This window comes from Xenopus tropicalis, chromosome 5 (assembly GCF_000004195.4).
Source record: "Xenopus tropicalis strain Nigerian chromosome 5, UCB_Xtro_10.0, whole genome shotgun sequence".
In the NCBI taxonomy this organism is placed as follows: Eukaryota; Metazoa; Chordata; class Amphibia; order Anura; family Pipidae; genus Xenopus; species Xenopus tropicalis.
Genome location: NC_030681.2, coordinates 22,422,296 through 22,448,467, shown reverse-complemented (window position 1 = coordinate 22,448,467; position 26,172 = coordinate 22,422,296). Strand labels below are relative to the sequence as shown.

The 26,172-nt window shown below is 38.6% G+C and overlaps 1 protein-coding gene across 21 annotated transcripts in view; it reads left to right on the top strand.

Moving 5' to 3' along the window:
• Window positions 1–26,172, top strand: part of nrxn1 (neurexin 1) — a 919,306-nt gene that overhangs the window by 461,202 nt on the left and 431,932 nt on the right. For all 21 annotated transcript variants that reach the window (XM_031902195.1, XM_031902194.1, XM_031902198.1 and 18 more), the window contains 2 exons: window positions 247–437; window positions 20,661–20,834. In XM_031902195.1, coding sequence (XP_031758055.1) covers window positions 247–437; window positions 20,661–20,834 — 365 coding nt within the window. The remainder of the gene's footprint in view (window positions 1–246; window positions 438–20,660; window positions 20,835–26,172) is intronic.

The following is a 26,172-nucleotide window of genomic DNA, read 5'->3' as shown; positions in this document are numbered from 1 at the left end:
AGCGACAGATGTAAAACTAATATTATTTTCTGTGTTTTGTTCTTTATTATTAGTCTGAAATAAGGGGCTCAGTGACTTTTTTAAACATATACTACATTGTTAATGAATTAAATTGGGTTTCGAGTTTAAGACAGCTGCTTTAATTATACCTATAATAATTAGCCAAATGGATATATATATACAGTATATATAATACTGATGTTTGTGAAGTCAAAAAGGGTTTCAATCTTAACACTTTGCTTTTAGGTATTTGCATTATGTGTTTGACTTGGGGAATGGTGCAAATCTGATCAAAGGAAGCTCCAACAAGCCTTTAAATGACCATCAGTGGCACAACGTTATGATCTCCAGGGACACGAGTAACCTGCATACTGTCAAAATTGATACAAAAATCACAACCCAAAGTACAGCGGGAGCGAGAAACCTTGACCTGAAAAGTAAGTTTTGTTTGTTGCACTGAGACTGCTCACCCAGTTATATTTGAATACAGTATATATTTTCTACAGTATCGGGTGGTAAAGAATTTAGCAAGGGTAATTGCTATTGCTTGTACAATGTGGAGCCTACAAAACAATGGTTGTAAGAAGAAGGGATGTAAGGAGGTTTAAGAAGACACAAAATATTTACCACTTGACACTTACCTTGGCCGATCAGCTCCATCTTTAGCAACAGGGATAAGGGACTTTGGAAAGGGACTGTGGCTGTGCCATATTGAGCCATCCTCTCATGTCTTCTTTTTAGTTTTGTTTTATTCACAGTTCTGCCATGCGCCCCAAGTCTATTTGATCCCAGTGTTTACAGCGCAGAATATAGTAGGGTTGAAGGTTTAACTTTGCAACTTCTCTTGCACTAGGCAGGGAGCAGATGTACGCAGAGCCTACTTGGGCAGTTTTGGGTAATAGAACAGAAGCTAGGGATGCGTATGTACAAGAGTTAAAAATAAAAACTGTACAGGCCTGGAACTATGGGTAGGCAGAAGAGACACATACCTTGGGTGGTGGGTTCAGTAGGAGGGGTAGTGATTGTGGACTACGTTTAGGGGCTGATTTACTTACCCACGAACGGGTCGAATGGAGTCCGATTGCGTTTTTTTCGTAATGATCGGTACTTTGCGATTTTTTCGTATGTTTTGCGATTTTTTCGGATTCTTTACGAATTTTTCGGATCCAATACGATTTTTGCGTAAAAACGCGAGTTTTCCTATCCATTACGAAAGTTGCGTAAAAAGTTGCGCATTTTGCGTAGCGTTAAAACTTACGCGAAAAATGCGCAACTTTTCGCGTAAGTTTTAACGCTACGCAAAATGCGCAACTTTTTACGCAACTTTCGTAATGGATACGAAAAACTCGCGTTTTTACGCAAAAATCGTATTGGTAACGAAAAATTCGTACAGAATCCGAAAAAATCGCAAAACATACGAAAAAGTCGCAAAATGTTCGTTTTCAAGTCGGAACTTTTCCAATTCGGGTCGGATTCGTGGGTTAGTAAATCAGCCCCTTAGGGTGTGTGAGTGAGCACTGGGGTCTGTGTGTGGACTTAGAGCAACTGCTGGGCTAAGCAACATTGCTTTGGGCACCAATACTACTTAACCTGGCTTTGTAACTGTATTTGTATATATCTATATAAGGGGTTACTCAAATGCTTATTGGGCATATCTGTGCTCTGTTTCAGTGTGAGCCAAGCAGCCTTGCCCTTACCACCCCTTGCCCTTACTACCCCTTGCCCTTACCACCCCTTGCCCTTACTACCCCTTGCCCTTACTACCCCTTGCCCTTACCACCCCTTGCCCTTACTACCTGCCACAGGGGGAATGATGCACAAGTTATGGAGTGGGTAGAAGGCAGGAGAAAGGAGACATCTGATCCTCATGAATATAGTGCTGCCAAACACAGGCAGTGCTGTATTCATTGGGGAAGAGCAGGTCATTTTGGTATGGAATGGTGCAAATAATGAAAAACATGGCAGTTTGCATCAGTTTGTTTGCACTTTGCAACCAGCCCTTTGTGTGATAAATGAACCCTATAGTTTTTAGGCACAAAATATGTTGATTGTACTGAGTAGGAAAGCTACTGTACAAAACAACTAGAGAGACACCAACAAAGCAACAAAGATTAGTGTTACTTTCATAACTGATCAGACTAAAATAATAATAATAATAATAATAATAATAATAATAATAATAATAATAAAATTTGCTTTGTTGCACTTACACATGTCACCAGGAGAGGTCATGTGCAAAGCACTGTTATTAATGATCTAATTATATTTAGTCTAATGAACCTGCTGAAATAATATCTGTAACTCAAAGCACAATCCTTTAAGATAAAATCAATATTAGTCGAGCTGTTGATTAAGGTTCTTTATTAGGCATATCATGAATATATGTTTATATTTTATACTGCTGCTTCATAACTATTACATAATTCTCTATGAAACAAAATAATTCTGATGGAAATTCATCATTATTATATAAAAGACGTGGGTTTATAAATCCCGCTTACCTACCATAGAGCCAGATCAAACAAGACAAAATAATGAGGCTTCTCCCCACTAGAGGGCAGTCAAACAACACATGATGAACTTTTCATTAATGGCTAAATATGAAGTTACTAGGCAACAAAGGCAAGTGATCCTTAAGGAATTTCTATGAGTTCTTCCCTCTTTCTTCCATATTTAAAGTCAAGCACATGTAATTGCCCTGCTGCCCTGTGAATGTGCCGCCAGATTGTGGACTCCCACGTTACGTTGTCAGTGATCAGTGTCAGTGAAAGAATGATCCTTATTTTAGAAGATGAATACAGACAGTGACTGTGGCTGATAGTAATGGGGAAGACGCTTACCAGGGCAATTGTATCCCCTTTTTTGTCAGATGCAAGTGCAGAACTGGGCACAAAGTACAAGAAACAGGCACAATGCACCCATGTTTTTTCCACTTTGCACCTTGCTTTGTACATAGACGAATTATTACAGATCTCTGTACTCCAAAATGAATTTCCTTGATGAAATCAATGGTGTGGGAAGGGCGGGGAGGCATGTTACATTACATTACATTAACATTTATTTATAAAGCGCCAACATATCCCGCAGCGCTGTACAATAAGTGGGGTTCATACATTGGACATACAGAGTAACATATAAAACAATCAATAACCGATACAAGAGGTGAAGAGGGCCCTGCCCAAAAGCATGTAGGTGTTTCTGTCCGGGGTGTAGGTAAATTACTTCTATAGTGTTATGGCAAAAAGTGATATGCAGAGAGATTTAAGGTGTTCATACATGGGCAGATCTGCACATTTGTCGAGGTTGCCAGACAAGTGGATCTGGGCCCAATCTGGGCACCCTCATGCTGGGCCAACTATGGAATCATTAATTGGTGCCTATGGAAACTTGTCAGACAAGGACCATGTCAAAGTGCTGCTCTTTGCTCGATGTCATTTCCAAACCTGCCCGACTGTCTGAAAGCTGCCTATTCAGTATAAAGAGGCCAAATTGCCAGCATAAATCTGCCCATGTGTGGCTGCCTTTAGTGGGCATGTTGGAATTTTCAAGAAGCCGCCACTTGGATGGATGACAGATGTGAAAGTCAGAGCACTTAACCTTTCTGCCAAATCCCTTTGTGAATAAAGGTCAAGTCTTGAATAGAAAGGGGAGGAAAGGCTGTTTGTAGCTCCTCTCTCAGGCGGCATGGCTGATTCTGCTCTAAAGTATTGTCTTTGCTGTCTGGGGACTGTGTGTTTTCCCTATAATTGAGTGTTAAAAAGGAAATCATGTGTTCTTGCCGGTGTGTATGGGAGCTTTGTTGTTACAAGCGGAACTACAGGTTTGCACTAGAGATGCTGTCAGTCTAATCTATTAAGGTTTCATACGATCATCTTAACCCTTTACATGCCAGCAAATGTCGAAGCTATTTGGTTGGCATTAAAGTGCCATTTTGCAATTATTGCCTTCATACTGATGGAGAGGGGGTGGAGCAGTGACATGAAAGGTCTGAGGGGCAGGACTGCGATGTAAAGGGGTGGGTTGTTTCATGAAGTGGGCAAATATTTGGTCAGTAGGCAGGGTTACACAGGTAAAACAGAGGGGAATGGGGCGGATAGGAAGAGAGCCATGGTAGAAAGACAAGTACAGGTATGGGACCCATTATCTTGAATGCTTGGGACCTGGGGTTTTCTGGATATGGGGTCTTTCCATAATTCGGATCTCCTACCTTAAGTCTATTAAAAAAATAATTGAAACATTAAATAAACCCTATAGGATTGTTTTGGCTCCACTAAGGATTAATTATATCTTAGTTGGGATCAAGTACAGGTACTGTTTTATTATTACAGAGAAAAGGTAATCATTTAACCATTAAATAAACCCAATAGGGCTGTTCTGCCCCCAATAAGGGGTAATTATATCTTAGTTGGGATCAAGTACAGGTACTGTTTTATTATTACAGAGAAAAGGGAATCATTTAACCATTAAATAAACCCAATAGGGCTGTTCTGCCCCCAATAAGGGGTAATTATATCTTAGTTGGGATCAAGTACAGGTACTGTTTTATTATTACAGAGAAAAAGGAAATCATTTTCAAAAATGTGAATTCTTTGATTAAAATGGAGTCTATGGGAGATGGCCTTTCCGTAAGTTGGAACTTACTTTATAATGGGTTTCTGGATAAGGGGTCTGATACCTGTACATTGCCAGTACATTTTTAATACCAGCCTTGCCTTAACTGTTATTGCCACCTGCCCGGTTTTGACCTGGACAGCACGGTTTCTGGACCATCACTGCCTGCTCAGTTTACCTTATGTGGAAAACCGGGCAGGACTTTCCAAGATTGATGGCACAGCTCCGCCTTCATGACATCACTGTCCCAACCCATGATGTCACCGCTCGCCCCCTTCCCGACTTTCACAGGGGGAAACGTGGCAGCCCTCGTGACATGCGCAAAATTCTACTAAAATTGCCCCCCAACTAAGTCAAAGTCACCCCTAGTCTAGCCAGTCCTACACCTTACTGCCACAGGGATTTATAATAATATATAGCCAACTTCTAAAGTTCTTTCACACTTGCCGTAAGTGGAAATGGATGAGCATTAAATGGCCCCTTCAGACCTTGTTTAGTTTTTACTCCTATACTTTTAAAATCTTATCCAGACTTTAATGCTCCTGTGGGCATTGCACCTCTTTGGTGGTGAAAGACTGAATGATTAGAGTGGAAATAAACTTTCAACTATTCTAAAGTATCACTAACGATGTTAGAAAGGTCAACTGAGTGCAACGAAAAATTCCTCTCATTCTGCCACTTTGGACATATAGTAATATAAAGGGATATTAAATAAATGTATATTATCCCCACAAAAGTGTTCTTGCTGAGTGAATATACATTTTTCAGATTAACTACTATTTATATAAAACTACAGTAATATAGACCCCTTTCTTCTTGCATGTTCCCTGGTATGGGCCCATCTACTTCCTTTTAGTCATGTGATTTCTTTTTAGCTCAGCCAATTATAAATCAGTAGTCTAAAATGACTTTGTGGGTTTATAAAACAATACTGAAGTCAGTTTGTTTGCACAAGAAAAGCAGGGGGTCTCTTGACCATATAATAGTGTATAGAATAATACATTTTATGAATAAAAATGGAGTTAATTACAGCGTATGATGAAATGCTTATTTTTTTCTTATCGCCACAGGCTGTGTGGTTGGAAGTCATTATAGATACTGATTTGCATTCATGCCTAATTATAAATCCCAGCAGCCATGCAAAGGATAAAATTGCATGCTGTGTTGCAAACCTTGATCAACATTTACAATGGCGCTTGGACCAATGCACCTTCCTTGCAAACTGCCCCTAATGTTCTGGTTCAGCCTACTCTAATAAATGACATTCAGTTACTCACTAAGGGCAAAGTACTGGTCCCATGTACACATGTGCTGCCTACGCACAAGCTCGATGTGAACCTATTGCACCTCCCAGAAAATAAATTGCACAGAGGCCCAAACAGTCCCCCCACCAGCCCAATAAATAATGAGTGTCTATGGCATCTTATAGAGTGTCTATGGCATATACCAGAACCCACAAATTGCCAGTCTGGGCATTGGGCCTGGGAAGAAAGACCACAAGTTGGTGAAGAAGATAAAACATGGCATTCATCTGGCATTTGTGTGATTATGTCTGAAAAAAAGCCAGTAAAAGCCATGGCTGACTTAGTGGCACTTTGTCAAGAAGAAAAAGAATGTTACATGCAGGAATATCTAGACTTTCAAAACTTTATCTGAACCTACTTGCTGGTCAGACCATTAGGCTCTTGCAAATAAATGTATTACATGTAACCAGTTTAGCACATCAAGTGGCCCAGAGCATAAATTATGGCAACATGGAGACGTGGCCAGGGTAGGTTAAGGGGACACAGAGGGCAACTCTAACATTTGACAATGGAATTGAGGGAACTATATACTTACTGGTCAATGGCCCAGAGGAACAACTAAAATTAGTCCAATCAACTTAGATAAAAATGGTTTGGTTTGATTCTAGGCAGTATGTCTGTGAAAGTTCTCATTCATTCTGGTCATGGTATATCTGTAGAAATAAGTCAAATCAACTGGACTTTCTGTATTTTTCAGAATACCAGTTAACTTGATTTATTTCTATGGAGATTCCAGGCAATAATCCCCTGAAGGCAATTGACATTTAAACAAGTGAAGGTGCAGTTTGGCGTGCCACCCACCCACCTGAGATTTTCTTTTGTACAAAGTTCCCCATAAAAAACAAACTTGGATAAACATAGCATTTTACTTACTCATTATGCTTGGCTACAAAGCTGTACAGTGTGTTACCTGCCTTTTCTATGACCGAAACTATGTGTGCTTTTAATGTACAGCAGGCAATCATTTTATTTCAGCCGCCGTACAGTAGATGTGCTTGAACTTGGCCGGTACTCTTGCTAATTTGAGCTCCTCCTGTTCCACCAGTACAAAATGTTCAACCCTTTACAGCTAATGAGATGCATGTAATTTCTGCATTCTCTCCACCTTGCAGCTCACAGTTTGGCTGCTAATAACCACAGATGAGGGGCCTGTGTACCTCCTGCTGCATATGTCCAACCGCAAGGGGATACTTTAAGCTTGTAATGAATAGACTTTTGTTAGCCAGCCGAAGGACAAGGCATTCCCCCCCCTGAACTGAGCCTTTTGTCGTTATATTTCTGTTCACTGCTGCCATTTTATTTCAAATGGATTCCTATGAGAGCGGAAAACTGTGTCACAGAAATTCAAGTCTATTCTTCTAGTCCAGGGGTGTCTTTAGTAGCTTTGAGTTTAATAAATGTGTCTAATTGTAATGCCTGTGACAACTCGGGCACATGGTTCAAGCTTATTTGAACAATTACCTTGATTTCGAAACACCAAAGAGCTCCTTTACAAGTAAAAGGTGCAGTGCAAAGTGCAAAACTGTACAGTTGTGCAAGTTGTGGTATTAACATAGATTCACATAAATACACACTAGTTCAGGGGTCCCCGTGTTGGGGAGCAACACAAGCATGAAAAAAGTTCCAACTAAGAGCTGTGATTGGCTTTTTGGTAGGCCCTATATGCCTGGCAGCTTACAAAAGCCTCTGTTTGGCAGTACACCAGGTTTTTTATGCATTCAAAAATAAGCCCCTGTTTGAGGCCACGTGGAGCAACATCCAAGACACTTGTTGGGGATCACTGCACTAGTCTATACTTGCATCTACTTTATCTTTATTTCCTGCCCCTAAATGCAGCTTCAGTCTACTTTGCTGAATAAGGTGCAATGTGCAAACTACAGTGTGCAATGGCACAAGGGAAGCCCTAGAATTAACCACCTGTCTTGAGGGGGTGGTACAGCCTATACATGGTCTGAATTACTAATGCCATTTCCAGCTGCCAGGCATATAGGGCCAACCAGTGCTCGCACTGCCAGATGGATGATGCAATTTACCAACGTGGACACAAATTTACATCCACATTGGCATGGCAATACATTTACTCCCTACCCCTGTAGTAAGTGAAAGGAAAGATAATGATTTCCATATCAACTAGCAGATAGGGTCTTGCATAATCCCTTCCAGAATTAAATGGGGTAAAGATAAGACTAGGAGTTGGGTGTCAATTGGAACCATTCTTCATACTACATAGGTATACATTATTCTAGAAAAATATGTGGACCTATTAATTAGGCTCATGTACAAAAGATATGTATATTAACACCAAGAATGCTATGCACAGAGATATTTATAAGAACAGGGTTGACTTTGGGGATGGTGGCCGGTGAGGGTCCAGGCATTTACAGTATATCAGAGCATGAAAGGTCAAGTAATCAGCTCTAAACGAAGCAGCCTTCCTTACCAGAGCCGTTGAACACCCAGTTTAGCAGACTGTGTATTGTGGGTCTATTTACAACTGAAACACAGTCTGCCTCTTTAGCTGGTGAACTAAAATCCATTACAGTTGTGGCTAAGTACAGATTTTGATGATGTCTAAGTATAGCACAGCATGCTATTAAAGCCTTATAACTAAGCATCAATAATTAATGCCACAATTTTTGTAGCACTGAAAACCAATGGACATTACACTCACGTCTTATCTTTATGTGATTAGATTTTCTTTTTTGCAACAATATTTGCTTCTGAAACAGTTGAAAGCTTATTCTCACATCACCCAAAGTACTGATATAGGCCTTTTCAGTTATTGATAATGAGAATCTCATATTCTCTGCCATGTGTCCTAGTGCAGAATTTTTGGATCAATTACTGGGTAAGGAAAGGAAATGACAAAAGAGAATCTGTCTACAAGTTAATGAATTAATGAGTCTCCAAACTAATGGCAAATCAATAAGGCCATGGTGAACGCAATGAATCCTATATTTGTCCTAAGAACCCCAGTTTATTCAGTGGCATTATTCAGGACTTTGGATTTCTGCAGTTCTGGCAGTTTCAGCAAATATTGCAATGTTTTTATGGAGACAAAACTCTCTTGTGTTATTTGGCTCATCAGTTTGGCTTTGATATGAGTTTTATCCAATCAAAATGTGAGTTCAGTTGTCCATTCAGTGGGAACAGAAATCCAAGTGTTACTCGTGAGCTGATACTTTTGGTAAGCAGGCATCCCTATAGTCAGAAAATAGACCAATAGCACCCCTTTGAGAACATAGGTGGCAACTACACTGTTCTGCCAACGTGGGGTGCCTTGGCTACATATAAAAAATGCACAAAAAAACCCCACAGCAACTCTCTTCAAGGTTATAACTGCTCATCATCAAAAGGATACTCTATTGACATGGGTTCACTCTTACTGGAGCATCATAACAGCAGAATATCGACCAATGGCACTCCTTTGATCAGGCGTCTATTGCCTACAGTTATTAAATGCAGAACAGTGTAGTTGCCACCTATGTTCTCAAAGGGGTGCCATTGGTCTATTTTCTTCGGGTTTTGACTACATTTACAACCACCGCTTCCCGTCATCTAATAAGGTCTCACGTGACATTGTTTTCTCTCTGTTCCAAATTTATTGAACTCCATAAACTAGTTAAAAGCAGCAGTACCATGTCTCTGCACTCTTGCACCTTTACTATAATAATAATATATAATAGGATTTGTAATATTGTCTTAGATTTCATTTTCCACCACCCTGGCAGACTTTTATTGGCATGCCTGCGGTTATGTCAGGCCAGGATGTAAGCATTGCTTTTTAGAGGCTTTTATAATGCTGTCATTAAGATATAGTTTCACATTTTGTCCAAGTAATTAATTTCACCAGTGACAGGTGGTGTTATATGTATATTCTGGGAGGAAATAGGCTGGACATTGTTAAAAATTAACAATAAAAATTCCATTAATCGTTATCAGATAGGGTTTTGGAATAAAGAGGCAAGACAAAGGGCCTGTAAAAGTAATTACAGGAGAAATGGAAGATACAGTGATCCAATAAAGGGTCTAAGTGACAAATATTATTATTATTATTATATTGTTTAATTATTACAGGGAAAAAGGAAATTATTTTCTTAAAATGAACTCAATGGGAGCGGCTTTCTCGTAATTTGGAGCTTTCAGGGTAGCAGGTCTCCTTTTTTCATCCTTTGAATGGGCTAAAGATTGATCTTAACCTGGCCATACATTGAAAGATCCGCTAGTTTGGCAAAATCGCCAACTGAGTTGATCTTTACGCTAAATATTTCCACCTTGCAGTAGATAATACTGGACTAGTCCCTAGGGTGGCCATCGCTGCAGCAAGATTTTTAAACCTGTGTGATCAATATCAGTTGGTTGTCCCATAAATGGACAGATTTGCTGCTCGAAACTGAAGGAGCCAAATCAGCAGCTAAAATCTGCCTATGTATGGCCACTGTTAAGGTCCCCATACACGGGCCGATAGTAGCTGCCGATATCGATATCGGTCCCGATGGGCCTGCCCGACCGAGATCTGGCCTGAAATCGGGCAGATCTCGATCGGGCTGGTTAGAAAATCTGGTCGGATCGGGGACCGCATCGGCTCGTTGATGCGGTCCCCGAACCGACTTTGCCATTGCCCGTCGTTGTAATTCGATCGTTTGGCCCCAGGGCCAAATGATAAAATTATCTTGGATTCTCCCGATATCGCCCACCCGTAGGTGGGGGATATCGGGAGAAGATCCGCTCGATTGGCGACATCGCCAAGCGAGCGGATCTTATAGTGTATGGGGACCTTTACTCTTCAGTTTCTCAGATTTGCTACAGATTAGAACTCATAGTGGTCCTAAAGCAGGAATACAATATAGGGAAATGCTCCTTAGATCCCTAGATACCTGTAGTGGTGTAAAGATATTATTACAGCTCCATAAGCAACATTCTGAATAGTGTACTAATAATATAGCCACACAATCATTACAGACCTCCTGATTATTAGCCATGCATAAGGGTAACCAATCTGTGCAGCAGCTCGTTGGATGAAGGTCAGCGCTGAGCTTCCTTAAATAAGCATGCACTATTTCCCGTCCTTCTGACTGCTCAAGCATATAATAAAGTTTTGGTGATTTAAAACCTGCTGCTTCAGCTGATGTCCTAGTAAGATGTCTGTTTAGACACGCTTACTCAAGATTTCTTCCAGCTTTAACAAAAGCACAAATATTTGTGAGGCATTCTCCGCCTAACACGCTGGAAATAAGCACATTCAGACTGGAGGTATTGAAGGAGTCACTTTAAACATAAATGCACGGATTTCAGAAATACCCAGCACAATGTTGTTAGCTTCTAAGCAGACTGAGGAACAGTTAAAATAAATATTTATGCTGACATTACCATTATCTTTTCAACAAATGGTAAATGCACGCTGCCTCTTTTTTTTTGTTAAACACTAGGGTATTTGCGGGGAGACAATAATAAAATCTCCGTGGTACGCCATTTGGTTTTTAAGACCGGTGAAACTGTTAAAATTTTCATAGGTTTTCAGTTCCTGTTCCATAGGATATTAAGGCAGCTGGATTAAACAGAATAATGCAAAGGCATTATGAGAGTGTAATATACATCAGTATGTATAATGTATACTTAAACAAGATTGCCTTCAATTTCCTACAAAATGCCGACAGATAAAGCCTCTCAGCTGTGATCAGCAAGAACATATGTTGGTGTTAGAAAATGGCAATTTAGAACACCTTAACAGCCTGGTCTTTGCTTGAAAGGAAAAATGCTTAGCAAGATGCAAACCCTACAATGAAATATCATTTTGTGCTGTTATATTTGCCTAAGTAGTTCCATGACCATAGGCTGATGACCTTTAGAAAGTTCAGAAACTGAGGTGGCTTCCAACATCCTTTGTCATTTTTTATTTGGTCATACAATATCTCTCTTACAGTCCATAAGAAACTATGAAACAGGTGCAGAATGCATTGTACTAATTAACTTGGTGATCTGTAGTGATGAGCGAATCTGTTCCGTTTCGCTTCGCCGAAAAATTTGCGAATCTTTGAAAAGATCCGCGAAACGGCGAAAAATTCGCGAAGCGGCGAAAATGTCGTGCGACAAAAAAAATTGTCGCGCGCGGCTCTTGTTTTGTCGCGCGGCTCTTGTTTTGTTGCGCGGCTCTTGTTTTGTCGCGCGGCTCTTGTTTCGTCGCCCGCGGCTCTTGTTTCGTCGCGCGGCTCTTGTTTCGTCGCCCGCGGCTCTTGTTTCGTCGCCCGCGGCTCTTGTTTCGTCGCGCGGCTCTTGTTTCGTCGCGCGGCTCTTGTTTCGTCGCCCGCGGCTCTTGTTTCGTCGCGCGGCTCTTGTTTCGTCGCGCGGCTCTTGTTTCGTCGCCCGCGGCTCTTGTTTCGTCGCCCGCGGCTCTTGTTTCGTCGCGCGGCTCTTGTTTCGTCGCCCGCGACTATTCTTTTTTGACGCCGCGACAATTTTTGGACGTGCGGCGAATTTTTCCGCGGCGAAATTTTTCATCCGTTTCGCGAAACAATCCGCCAATGGCGAAACGCGGAAATTCGCAGCGAATCCATGGCTGGCGAAACTTTTCGCCCATCACTAGTGATCTGTATTAAAGGAGAAAGAAAGGTAAAAACTAAGTAAGCTTTATCAGAAAGGTCTATGTAAATACAGCCAAAAGCACTCACAGAAACGCTGCACTGAGTCCTCTATCAAAAGAAACACAGGATTTCTTGTCTCCTTTTTTGTAAACATGATGTTCCAGGGTCCAGAAAAACACTTCATTCCCAGGGCCAGAGTCTGCACAGTTCTCTCCTCTGCCTTCTCCTGCTTTCTTCTCCCATAATAATTCATAAAACTCACTTCCCCTTACCTTAGGAATGTGTGATCTGAGCTACCAGCCTCTAGAGCTGCAGCAGGAAGTTAGGAAGGCCAAGCTAAAATGGCAGCTGCTATCTTAAACAAATGTAGGGAGATTCTGGGGCTCTTTACTCAGGTATGGTAAAACTTTCTGCAGAATAAATATAGTGTTCTAGGTGGCACTAATATGGCAAATCTATTGCCAGTAAAATGCCAAAATGACTCTTCTTCTCTTTTAATGAGTTTGGCTTGTGGCCTCATTTCTTCAGGCCGACGACAGTGAGACTAAGGTGTCCTCCGATATCATAGATGCCTAGATTACATTTGTTTAAGTATCTAACTAGCACAACCTTGGTTAACTGGGGTTTTCTGAAAGCTGAATCAGTATAAATGTAATATAAAACATTTCAGATTGAGGAATTATTTTATAGCTGGCCCAAGCTTTGATCTTTCCCTATTGATTATGGTATGTATGAATGATGTAACACCTGTTTGCTATAATCCTACAGTAAATAATAATAAAATAATTGTAAGAATATTGCCTACAAAATTAGAACAATATTTATGCTACCTGGCATTGTTAGCCTTTTTTGTTAGGATTATAATACCCAACAGGGTAATATCTAAGGGCTCGGCTTTGTATACTGCTTACTAGAGAGCTATTTCTTTTCCTTGAATTCCTGCAATGGTAACAAAATATATTTTATTTTCTGTAGAACTTTTATGCATACTACCGACTGGCAATCAACATAAGCTGTAGAGGTTGGGAATTGCTATCTCATGATTAGTAATGAGAGTGAGCAATTGTTAAATATTGGTCCCGTAACCAAGCAGTTATCCAGCTAGGAGTCCCATTATTGAATATAGGAATAGAAGCAGTTGTTAAACTCCAGTTTCCATTGCTAAATAATGGGAGTCAGCAGTTGGAGAACTATTATAGGGCTATAATTCCTTCATTATTGATGCATATGCCATGGTTACCTTGCTCAGCTTTACTTACCGATTGGCTATATTTCCTACCACACCAAAAACTGATTTAAAGGCTCCTTACAGGCACTTTAATATATGCCATACAAACAATATTAACTGTGTTTAGTGTTAAAAGTCGGCTCTGACAAACAGCAAAAGACCCTCGTTGCCTCTCTTGAGATTGGGAAATGATTCTTATCGTTGACATTTGGTGACTCAAACGATTTCTGCTTGACCCTCTCCTTTGATTACATGTAGTAAAAACATTTGCTCTCAGAGGCTGCTCTAAAGGGAGCGTCGCCTTTCGCAGCTGGTGTCTGTACGAGAGGAAATACATTTATCACATCTTAATGTCACAGTGTTCCTGGTTACATTGATCTTCTCTTGACCTATGGCTTTTGGCTGTACACCTGTTCCTATTTATTATATTTGCTGTCTTCTAAAAGAGCTAACATCTTTTCTTATTGTTACCTTTGTTTCAAGTGGTAAAGCAAATAGAATTAACGCTCACTAGAGAAAAATGATATCATATATAATGCACTTATCTTCGAATATATCCACTTAAAATAAACCTACACTGTAAAGCACATGGTAGGTGGCAAGGGACAGATGGTTTGAGTTTTGTTTTTCAGTTTCTCCTAATGAAACCTTGCATCACACTTACCAAAGGCATGAATTTATATTATATTGCAATTAATTATCATGTGAAATCAGAATGAAGGGTCAATGGGCTGGCTTGGAGATCAACAATGTTTCCTTGTAGCATTGGGATCCTGAGTTTGTTTCCAAGTCGGGCACAATCTACAAAGACTAATGGTGGCCATACATGGGCCAATTGTAGCTGCCGATATTAGTCCCTTGGACCGATTCAGTAGCTTATCGGCCCATGAAGGGGCAGAAATGAAGGCCTTACCCGACCGATATCTGGCCTGAAATTGGCCAAATATCGATTGGGCAGGTTTAAAGATTCAGCTGGATCGGGGACCGCATTGGCTCATTGATGCAGTCCCCAAACTGACTGTGCCATTTCCGCTGTTAGAATTCGATCATTTAGCCCACCCGTAGATGGGGATATTGGGACAAGATCCACTCGCCAAGGGAGTGGATCTTCATGTGTATGGGCACCTTGAGTTATCCCTGTATATTCTTGGGTTTCCACCATGTTTTCTACAGCTTAAACATGCAAGCAGGCTTAGTTTGGTCATGATGCTCCTAGTGTGTGTGCAAACTAAATAGGATTAGATTGCAAGCTTCTCTGGTAGAAACTGGTGTGTAATCTCTTGTAGATTGCTCTTTTGGGCAGGGCTCTCTTCACCTCTTGTATCGGTTATTGATTGCTTTATATGTTACTATATATGTCCAATGTATGACTTATGTATGACCAATGTATGTATGTACTTATTGTACAGCAATAGGGAATATGTTGGCGCTTTATAAATAAATGTTAATAATAATAATTAAATCAATAATGACCGCTATGTAAAATATCAGATCTATAAAAAGAAGGATAATAATAACAGAAATGGTTGAACATTGGTTGACACATGTTATTATTACTGGATAATAGGATTCCTGGGTGTAGTGGAAAACATTAGGTGAGCCAACACCGATCGATTGCTAAAGAGGCTGCAGTAGGCACTCTTACAATCACTAAAAAAAGCGCTCTTATGTTGTGGAAACATATTTATGAATCCACTCATCTTGATGTAAATATCTTTGCTTTATTTCTAAGTTAATAGCATCAAGGTAAGAGACATTTTCTAGTTTGCAGCAATCTAGTTTATGGATGGGAAACCTGAAGCTTTCCAGTTCTTGTTAAACTTAGTCTGTATGTATTTTCACTAAATCTGTTGACCCACATGTTGCTCAACCCCCAGAATATGCAGTTGTGTATGAGCGTGAGACATTTTACCTGCACTCACACCACGGGTTAGTGGTTCTATGGGAGACCTGTGTGAGGAATTCAGTATTTCACCAAGAGTATAAAAAACAGGGTTTGGGGAAGATTAAGATACAGGTAATGGTTAGAAGAAAGGGTATCTTGGGGTGGGATCCCAGAAGCTATAGATACTGCTGCGTTTTACACAAATAATGATTTTTTGAGGGGCAGAATTTGTAGAATATCAAATCTTAAATCTAATATTTTCTTCTCAAATCAACACACACGGCAAATACCAATGATTCCGTTTTGCCAAGTTTCATGCAACTACTCATTTTTACTGGACTAGTTGTGTGCAGAATGAAAGTCTAGCTGGTCCATAACCCACAAGGAAGATGGCTTGAACTTGAATATTGTTCATTTCACTGAAGGATCATGTTCAACTGTTCTTTATTTGAAAACCCCTAAAAAAAAGGTTATGTCTGCTTCTTTCTTTAAAGGTTACATAAAGGGCCTCATTAGACAATGCCCCTGCCACCTTGTGAATACAGCATTGCCAAAAATAGGCAGAGCTGCATTCATGGAGAAGTAGGGGCTCTGCTATCATAAGTTAAATTGAGTAACTCGCCTCAGACAGCAGTGCCCTGCAAGTTATCATGGGTGGTAAAAAGGGAAGGGGGTGGCATTGACTTGGTCAGTCTCAGGGCAGTCCTGACCCCTGAAAACCCCTGATGGGAATAAGCAAGTCTTTGAGCTCCATTTGGTGATTGTGATGGATTTTAAAAAGAAAAAAGATGGAGAAAAGAGAGCTTAGGTAGAAGGCCCTTCATGTTAGAGGTCATGTTTAAACTGGTAGGGGAAGCTAGAAAACATGAGACTTCATAACTTTAGTGAAAGAGTTGTTTCAAAATTAATTCCTTTTGGCTCAAGTCAGAACTTGCAGTTTCTGTTCTATGAACCAAAGCAAAGGATGTTATAGGAAAAGATTAGACAGATTTATTCACTGTCTTTATTTGCTACATAAATTAGATTATATCCACTGGACAAAACTAATTTATCTACATCTGTGTATTTCTTTGGATTATTTAGGTGGATATATTACTACCAATTTATTTTCTTTTTTGTAGAAAAAGAACTTTGGAACAGGGGAAACAATCAATAAGCTCAAATCTAAGCCATAGAAAATAATGAGCAAGCTATCTTGATTGCTTCAAAAATACTCAGTATAGTGTCACAGGATGCTTATTAATTGGAAAAAAAAGGTCCCTTGGTTTAGGCAATGGGAATGATTTAATGTACCTTGACTCTAAGCAAGCGGCAGTGGTTTCATTAAAATTCCGATATTATATGGTTATATATATAGGAGTCATGGATATTGAGAATCCTGCTGCATTTGGCTTCACCTCCAGCTCTTTGGAGACTACACACCATAGAAGTGCAAACATATATTTACTGTTGGGAACAAGGGCCAAAAGTGCAATCTGATCCTCCACTAGCTCAGCACTAGCTTTACATTTTCTTATTTAGTTTTAACCTCTTCATTTCCAAATAGGTTGAAATAGAGTTGTTATATGCTGTTGAATGTTTTCATTATATTAAATTGAGGTCCCCATGTCCCTGTTTTGTCTTTGTACATGTATGGGATTAATTATCTAGAATGCTTGGGACATATTCGAATTAGAATTATTTGCTTAATGGACAAGGAAATGTCTACTAAAGAGTTAATCTTAGTTCACAGGCATACCTCCAGCGGTGCCATCTGCTCATTTAGGCCCCCTCTATTGCAAGCCCTTTTTCTCATCAGTACCTGTACTTGATCCCAACTAAGATATAATTACCCCTTATTGGGGGCAGAACAGCCCTATTGGGTTTATTTCATGGTTAAATGATTCCCTTTTCTCTGTAATAATAAAACAGTACCTGTACTTGATCCCAACTAAGATATAATTACCCCTTATTGGGGGCAGAACAGCCCTATTGGGTTTATTTCTTGGTTAAATGATTCCCTTTTCTCTGTAATAATAAAACAGTACCTGTACTTGATCCCAACAAAGATATAATTACCCCTTATTGGGGGCAGAACAACCCTATTGGGTTTATTTAATGGTTAAATGATTCCCTTTTCTCTGTAATAATAAAACAGCACCTGTACTTGATCCCAACTAAGATATAATTACCCCTTATTGGGGGCAGAACAACCTTATTGGGTTTATTTAATGGTTAAATGATTCCCTTTTCTCTGTAATAATAAAACAGTACCTGTACTTGATCCCAACTAAGATATAATTACCCCTTATTGGGGGCAGAACAACCCTCTTGGGTTTATTTAATGGTTAAATGATTCCCTTTTCTCTGTAATAATAAAACAGTACCTGTACTTGATCCCAACTAAGATATAATTACCCCTTCTTGGGGGCAGAACAGTCCAGTTGGGTTTAATTCATGTTTTATTGATTTTTTTTTGTGGACTTAAGGTATAGAGATCCAATTTACGGAAAGACTTATCCGGAATACCCTTGGTCCCGAGCATTACGGGTCCTATACCTGTACCCGATACCTGTACAATCAACAGTATTTTTATTACATTTACCTAACACCTCTCCATCAAATTGAATGCTATAATTTGCTTAATGGACAAGGAAACATCTACAGGCATGCCACCAGTGGTGTCATCTGTTCATTTAGGCCCCCTCTATTGCATGCCCTCTTTCTCATGATGAGCCTCATTTTAGAAAAAAATTAACTAATAGATATAAAACCACTGCTGCTTCATGAAGACCAAGACCTAGAATAGGCACACATATCAGAGGGCACAGGAGGAGTACTGCAGAGAATTTTGATAAAATAATAATATGTGCTACCACATACCACAGACTTGGCATAATGGCTTTCCTGGTCCTTTATGAGACCTTATGAGAGATGACCTTATACATGATACCTGTACAATCAACAGTATTATTATTACATTTACCTGACACCTCAACATCAAAATAAATGCTATAATTAATATAACTTTTTATACCCACCTTTAGACAACTGAAATAGTGTAACAGCTTATGAGTTTTGGGGTTCCTGTAGTGAAGAAACATGGTGTCTTGTTTTATTTACCTGATAAATCTAGATATAACAATTTAAAGATTTATGTAGCACCTTTTTTCTCACGGGATTTAGAGAGTCAAACGGCAATTAGAACTAGGTATTCAGGGAGCGTGGGAATTAAGCAGGGTCACAAGGACTTGACCCTGGGATTTGAGGATTTTCAGTGTCATGGCTTGGTAACACACATATATATTATACTGTAATTCTATTCTGGTACATTTATATTTGATTCTGATAGGGAACTAGCTAGAATACACATTCCAAACTGGTGGTTGGTCAAAGTTTCCATTTGGTGGCAAAGAGAAAAGCATGAGTTAAATATTGCTGTTTTTAAAGCTTGCACTGGTAATATGTATAACTATGTATCTTGGCCTGTTGTTTTGGGGGTCATTATACTGGGAGGGGGGATGTTTTTGCCATATATTTATTCTTGCTTGATGTCATCTGTTTAAAAGGGATTCTCTCCTTAACCACCATCAGAAGCACATATAAGGCCAAATAATTACCAATTACTCTCCAAAAAACTCAGCTGCAGAACTGGACACATTAAGCCTATCTATACTATACTATACTATACTATACTATACTATAGGTTTATCTCAAGGGGATCTTTACCTGTAATTGATATCAGACCCCATTTCATTTGAGCTTGATCATCAGTAATATAAATTCCCCACACATAAACCCACACTTGGATTAATCTGTTGAACCTGATGCAGTCTGACTATACATTATTTAAGAGAATTCTATGAACCTTGGATGCCAACTTAACAAGCTTATGACTACCTGCAATATTTGAAATTTGAAATGTAGTAATGATTATACTGCATGGTTAATTTTATGTCCAATGAAACCAACATGAAGATATTAACATTTTTTTTTTTTTGCTTCATAAGAATACAAATAAGTGTTTCGTGATTGCTATGTCTTAATTATCAAACTCAATTACTTAGTTTGTTGGTATTGTTATTGCCTTTGCCATTCCTGTAGCTTTAAAGCTTTATAGATTTGTGATTCGTAACCCATTCACAATGCTAATCATAGCAGCTACGCGAATAGATGCTTATTAGATGTTCCTTCTACAACTGATGTAATCAAACAATAGTTTTCAAAATTGTAATGAATCATTTTGTCTCATTATGGCGAATCATCGGCTGAAATCACACACGGAGAGACATATTGTGCTCGGCTTCTTGTAGTTAGGGAACACTATTTAGTGAACACTAGATATGACATGGTATTTCTGGTATATATATATATATACTGTATATATATTTACAGGAGCAAGTTTTCTTCGTTTTGGTCTATGGAGTCATGGGTCCAACAACTCCTCCTACAAGTCACCTTCTTACATTCCCTATTCTCTAATCATTACATTTTTTTTATTTTACCCCCCTTGTATCTGATTGTTATAGTTTTCTTATCTTTTGTTTCATTTAAAGAAAGAGGAATGGCCATTTTTCAAAGAGTTGGTTGGTTCCACCAATACCTTGGTCAACTAGTATCTTCCTGGCACATTGGTGTAAAAAGCAGAACATATCAAATGTCCGATTATTTTGTTTTGTTAAATGATATGAACGTTCCCAGGACAGCCAGTTTGCTTATGAAAAATCATATAGTGATACAAAGCAACTTTTTGATGCTGAAGGATAGAGTTTGTCAATTCCTTTTTCTTTCGCACCGGCCCAAGACCAAGGGAATCACATTCTCTAAATGATTCAAGTGATAAAAAAAAATAAAAAAAATTTGCTTTTCTATAGAATTATATTTTTGGAACTATCCAGATTTAATGCAGAAAAAAAAATCTAGAATTTCCTTTGATTGTATTTTATTTGCGGTCTCTCTTTCCAGTTTGTGCCCTAAGATATGATTATAAATCAACCCACCCTAACTAAATGTATTTCCTATTTGTAATAATCTCTGACTGTTGTTTTCTGTCTCTTTATTTTTCACGCAAGGCGACCTATATATTGGAGGGGTTTCCAAAGAAATGTACAAAACCTTACCCAAGCTGGTCCATGCCAAGGAAGGATTCCAAGGTTGCCTTGCTTCCGTAGATCTGAATGGACGCCTTCCAGACCTTATCTCAGATGCTCTTTTGTGTAATGGACAAATTGAGAGAGGATGTGAAGGTACACATAGTTTTAACCACTCTATATATTTAGATTCTGCCAGTATCAAAACTCTGTATATTTCAACCACTAATCTGGTAATTCAAGTTTTCAGCATCTTTTTAATTATAAGAATGATATAGATTATTTTTTTATGCAAAATATAAAAAAGAATGATACTCTATTACATTATATATATTTGTAAAAAACAAAAAACATGGAATGTTGCCTTTATCATTTTTTGGTTAGTATTAAGATCATTTTACACAAAAGCCTACATGCTCACATATATATATATATATATATATATATATATATATATATATATATATATATATATATATATATATATATATATATAAAATAATCAGAATAATACTTTGTGACAAAATATATTTGCACAATAAAAAAATGTAGTTTCTCTCAAGAACTCTGGTTCATAAAAAAACAAAATCAATTAAAGCCAAAATGGTAATACATTTTAATAACTGCAATGTCCTATTTGAAATAGCTTAATTCAAACTGAATTTTGGTTAGTTTTGTGTAAATTTATATGAAAGTAAAAAAATGGTCTCAACTGAAAGACCCTCTCAATGGCAATTTCTTAAACTCTTTTATACCAATAGGTACAACTAAAGGGCCACTTGTGAGTAAGACCATCCAGTTCCTAAGAAATATTTTAGCCTTTGCTAACAATTGGGTTTAATCGTACTCTTTGCTAAATAAACAAACTAGCTTGATTTATACTGTATATAAACTGAAGCTTTATTTGTTTATTGTATTATGTAGAGTTCTACATTCTATACACATAGGGGCACATTTACTAAGACACGAATTAGAATCCGAATTGGAAAAATCCGATTGGAAAACTAACATTTTGCGACTTTTTCTTATTTTTTGCGATTTTTTTCAGCGCCTTTACGACTTTTCGGAAATTTTCGTGACTTTTTCGCTACCAATACGATTTGCGCGAAAAAACACGAGTTTTTCGTAGCCATTATGATGCGCTCGTATCTTGTCGCGACTTTTTCGTATTGAGCGCTCGTAAGCGGCGGGCGAAACTTTCAGACTTAGCATGATTTTGGAAGCCTCCCATAGGGCTCAATGGCACTCTGCAGCTCCAACCCGGCCCAAGGAAAGTCTCCCATAGGGCTCAATGGCACTCTGCAGCTCCAACCCGGCCCAAGGAAAGTCTCCCATAGGGCTCAATGGCACTCTGCAGCTCCAACCCGGCCCAAGGAAAGTCTCCCATAGGGCTCAATGGCACTCTGCAGCTCCAAACCGGCCCAAGGAAAGTCTCCCATAGGGCTCAATGGCACTCTGCAGCTCCAACCCGGCCCAAGGAAAGTCTCCCATAGGGCTCAATGGCACTCTTCAGCTCCAACCCGGCCCAAGGAAAGTCTCCCATAGGGCTCAATGGCACTCTGCAGCTCCAACCCGGCCCAAGGAAAGTCTCCCATAGGGCTCAATGGCACTCTGCAGCTCCAACCCGGCCCAAGGAAAGTCTCCCATAGGGCTCAATGGCACTCTGCAGCTCCAACCCGGCCCAAGGAAAGTCTCCCATAGGGCTCAATGGCACTCTGCAGCTCCAACCTGGCCCAAGGAAAGTCTCCCATAGGGCTCAATGGCACTCTGCAGCTCCAACCTGGCCCAAGGAAAGTCTCCCATAGGGCTCAATGGCACTCTGCAGCTCCAACCTGGCCCAAGTAAACTCACCATACTGAAGCTTGAATGAATCCGAATCTTTCGTACTCAGCACGAAGGCTACGAAAAACTCGTGTTTTTTCGCGCAAATCGTATTGGTAACGAAAAAGTCGCGACAATTTTCCGAAATAATCGCCAAATACCGATCATTACGAAAAAAAACGCAATCGGACGCATTCGGCTGGTTCGTGAGTAAGTAAATGGGCCCCATAGTATAAGCACACACATATATAAATATAGAATTATATTATAAAATATATACTGCATGGTCCATAAAACCTGCTTATAGACCCTTAAACAAATATACCTGTGCTTTTTAAAATGCAGGCAACAAATTATATTGTTATTTTTTTAAAATCACCATTACTGAAATAAATGTGTGTTGTAATCATACAATAAAAATATAGCGAGGCATTTCCATTTCATTCTTCGCATTATTTTTTTCTGTTCATAAATTGTTTTTGTTATGCAAAGGTTTCATATATTTTTTTTGTCATGTCATGTTTTGTTATTTTTTCTTTGGTTATTTGATTTTTTTTTAATTAAATATTTTACATATGAAGAATATGTGTGTTTTGTGTGTCTACATCACTATCATCATACCATTGTAAACACCTAATGTTTAATAGGAACTTTGGAGTAACTTCACCAAAGTCTTCATTTTAGATTAACAAAATAAAATACAATTTCCCTACCTCTCCTCCAACACAGTAAAGACCAACTATTAAATAAATATATATTTGTTTTTGAGGAGTCATCACAAATTTTAAACTGGAAGGATTATGAATGGCCGTAACAACACAAGTGAAGCAAATATAATGCTTTATTTTTCACTAAACGCATAATCATGCAAAATGTTTTTATACTTTATACAGCAATACAATAAGCGTATTTAGCATTTACATTTCAGCTAAAATTAATTTGCAAACACACATTTTAGAGCCGCTGAAAACAAACTAGAGTGTAAATGACTGTGAACAGGAAAAAAAACACAATATTTGGGGTTATGTTGTTGTTGATAACAAAGAGTTTGTTTTTTCGTGATAGCGCATAAGACAGTATTATATAAATCCGCATTCTGATCATTCTGATGTGCAATAAAGGAGCTAAGCATTTGTAAGACTAACATGGAAAATTCAGAATCCATTTGAAAACTAAAATAGAAATAAATATAAGTCTCTACAAGCACAGGTCTTATATCATCTTTAGTTCTGTGATATGACATTAATGGGCCCTACAGAAAAATTATTTTAGTGTCCATGTGGCCAACAAATTCAGAAAGTTCTGTCGAGTTAAGCCTTTAGGAAAATACTCAGACTATGTGCAGTCTCATTAATTAACTTAATTGAGAGTATATTGCCAGCTATTCATACATTGTAACTATATCATTCATGGCCTTTGTTGGACTTTAACACTCTACCACTAGGGTAGCCACCTGTCCAGTAACATTGATATGACGATCGGGCAAATGCCATCACTGCATCATTGCCCCGCCCCGTGATGTTAGGCCGCCTCACCCCCCCCCCTCGTGACTTCACCCTAAACCCTGCCCAGCTAAGAAAGCCAGAAGAGGTGGCAACTCTATCTACCACCCATCAGGTAATTTGAGCAAACAACCTTGGATTATTGGCCAGACAACAAACACATACACTAATGTTAATGGTTGTAAAAATACAATTCCACAAAGAAATGTATAAAATGTTACTTTATCCATGAGGATTTTTCTACCACTGATCTACTCGTCTCTTATTGATATAGTATAACTGTCATACAAATACTGTATCAGATTCAGCATCCCTTTGGAATCACCATAAACTTACCTGTCTGGTACCCATCTACACTCTTTGTGGGTTCCTATGATCAATGCTACATGAAGAGAATGCACTATGCATTTTACAGAAGCCCAGACAATATACATGAGTTCAAGGACTCAACACAGTAAGACAGAAGTTATAAAGTGACTGACTGGTTTGCCATGCAGTTTATTTATTTATTATTTATTTATTTATTTCTAAGTTTCATTAGAGGGGTGCTATAGCTGAAAATGTTTGAGCCCTGGAACGAATCAGATTCAACAAGGATCAAAGGTTCTTGTGCCCTAGGCCAGGACACCAACACATAAAACTGATCTCTTACTATCACCCCCTTTCCCATCACTCTTGAAACTACCACCACTCCACTTGCCTACTCCATCTCCACGCTATGTGCTCCATACTAGCCAGTGAGAGAAGGCGGCATAAATCTGAAATGCTTATCTTTTTCAAGGACTTACCATAATCTATAGAAAGTTATAGTTGTAAACTGGTTAGACTGGATGGTGTTGACTTTTCCAAGATGTCAAATCAGTTCTGATGAATTGGCAGAAAGTCTTTGCTAAAGGTGTCTGTTTGTATAACCATTTTTCTGACTGTGAGAAAAATGTTCTTGACAGCCTGGAAAGTGTTAATTACTTTGAAAAATAACTGAGGAAAAAATAGCAATGGTTGGAAATGCATCAAGATTCCCCAGTTTGAATTTTAATAAATCTGCCAATGATCGGGCTTCGGTGTTGAATTTTGCCTATTTGCTACTCACATTAAATTCCTAAACCGGATTACACCACAAATAAACCCAAATAAACATTCTTGGTACTGGCAATAGTTTGCAAAATGTCTTGATGTATGGAAGTAGTTTAACTTTCTTTGTGTTAAAAAATAAAAAATAATCAGTTCTAATAAGTTTAAAGGAAACATTAAACTCACACAGCGAAGGAAGTACATAAATCACATTAATCCAAAATTTGGACTAAAATTAATTAAAATAAAAAGGCCAATGGATTGTGTTAAACATATTAGTCTCCGCTGACATTTACAAAATAATATATTAGTCTCCAGATGCACATGTGCAGTTTTTCTAAATTTCACGGTTCAGCAGCCAATATTCCCAATCAATACAATTAAATAACAAAGTAAATGAAAATGTGTCCCTTCGTGTGATGTCATTGATTATATTTTTAACCACTAAGCAGACAGATACAGAGAGTTTCTTGTTAGTCCGACTTGTCCACCTGATGGAGATTAGAAAAGGTGAAAATATCCCAACTTGTACAGTGTCACACATTAATTGGATTTTGTGCTAGATTAGAAACCCAGTAGTCAATTTTGTTCAAACTGCAGAATCTATTTGCTGCGTTCAGTAATGACTTTTCTCTGGTTCAAGTGGGGACTGTTCTGTATTTTGATTGAATTCCATCAAACTTCTTCTTTTCGTCTTCGGATTTTTTTTTAATCCGGACTTGCCGATACTTATCTCCCTTATTTATTTCTGTTGTTTTCCCTAGTTTCCTTAATTCCGTCGAGTCACCCTATCATTTAATTGGGTTCCTTAAGGACTTCAACGTTACCTGATCAAGGGATTTTTTAAAAAGCCCTAATTCACTGGAATAAATGAAATAAAATGAATACCAGTCAAGTTCTTTTATAAACATAACCCAAACTGGATTTTTTTTTTTTTTTAAAGGATAAAGAATAAGAAAGAATTATTTAAAGTGGTATACACTCATAAACACCTTGGCTAATTGAGAGAACAATAAACATGTCTACCTGTAACAACAGTAATTAGTTACAATAGAGTTAATGACCTGTTGCCATTAGTGATGAGCGAATCTGTCCTAATT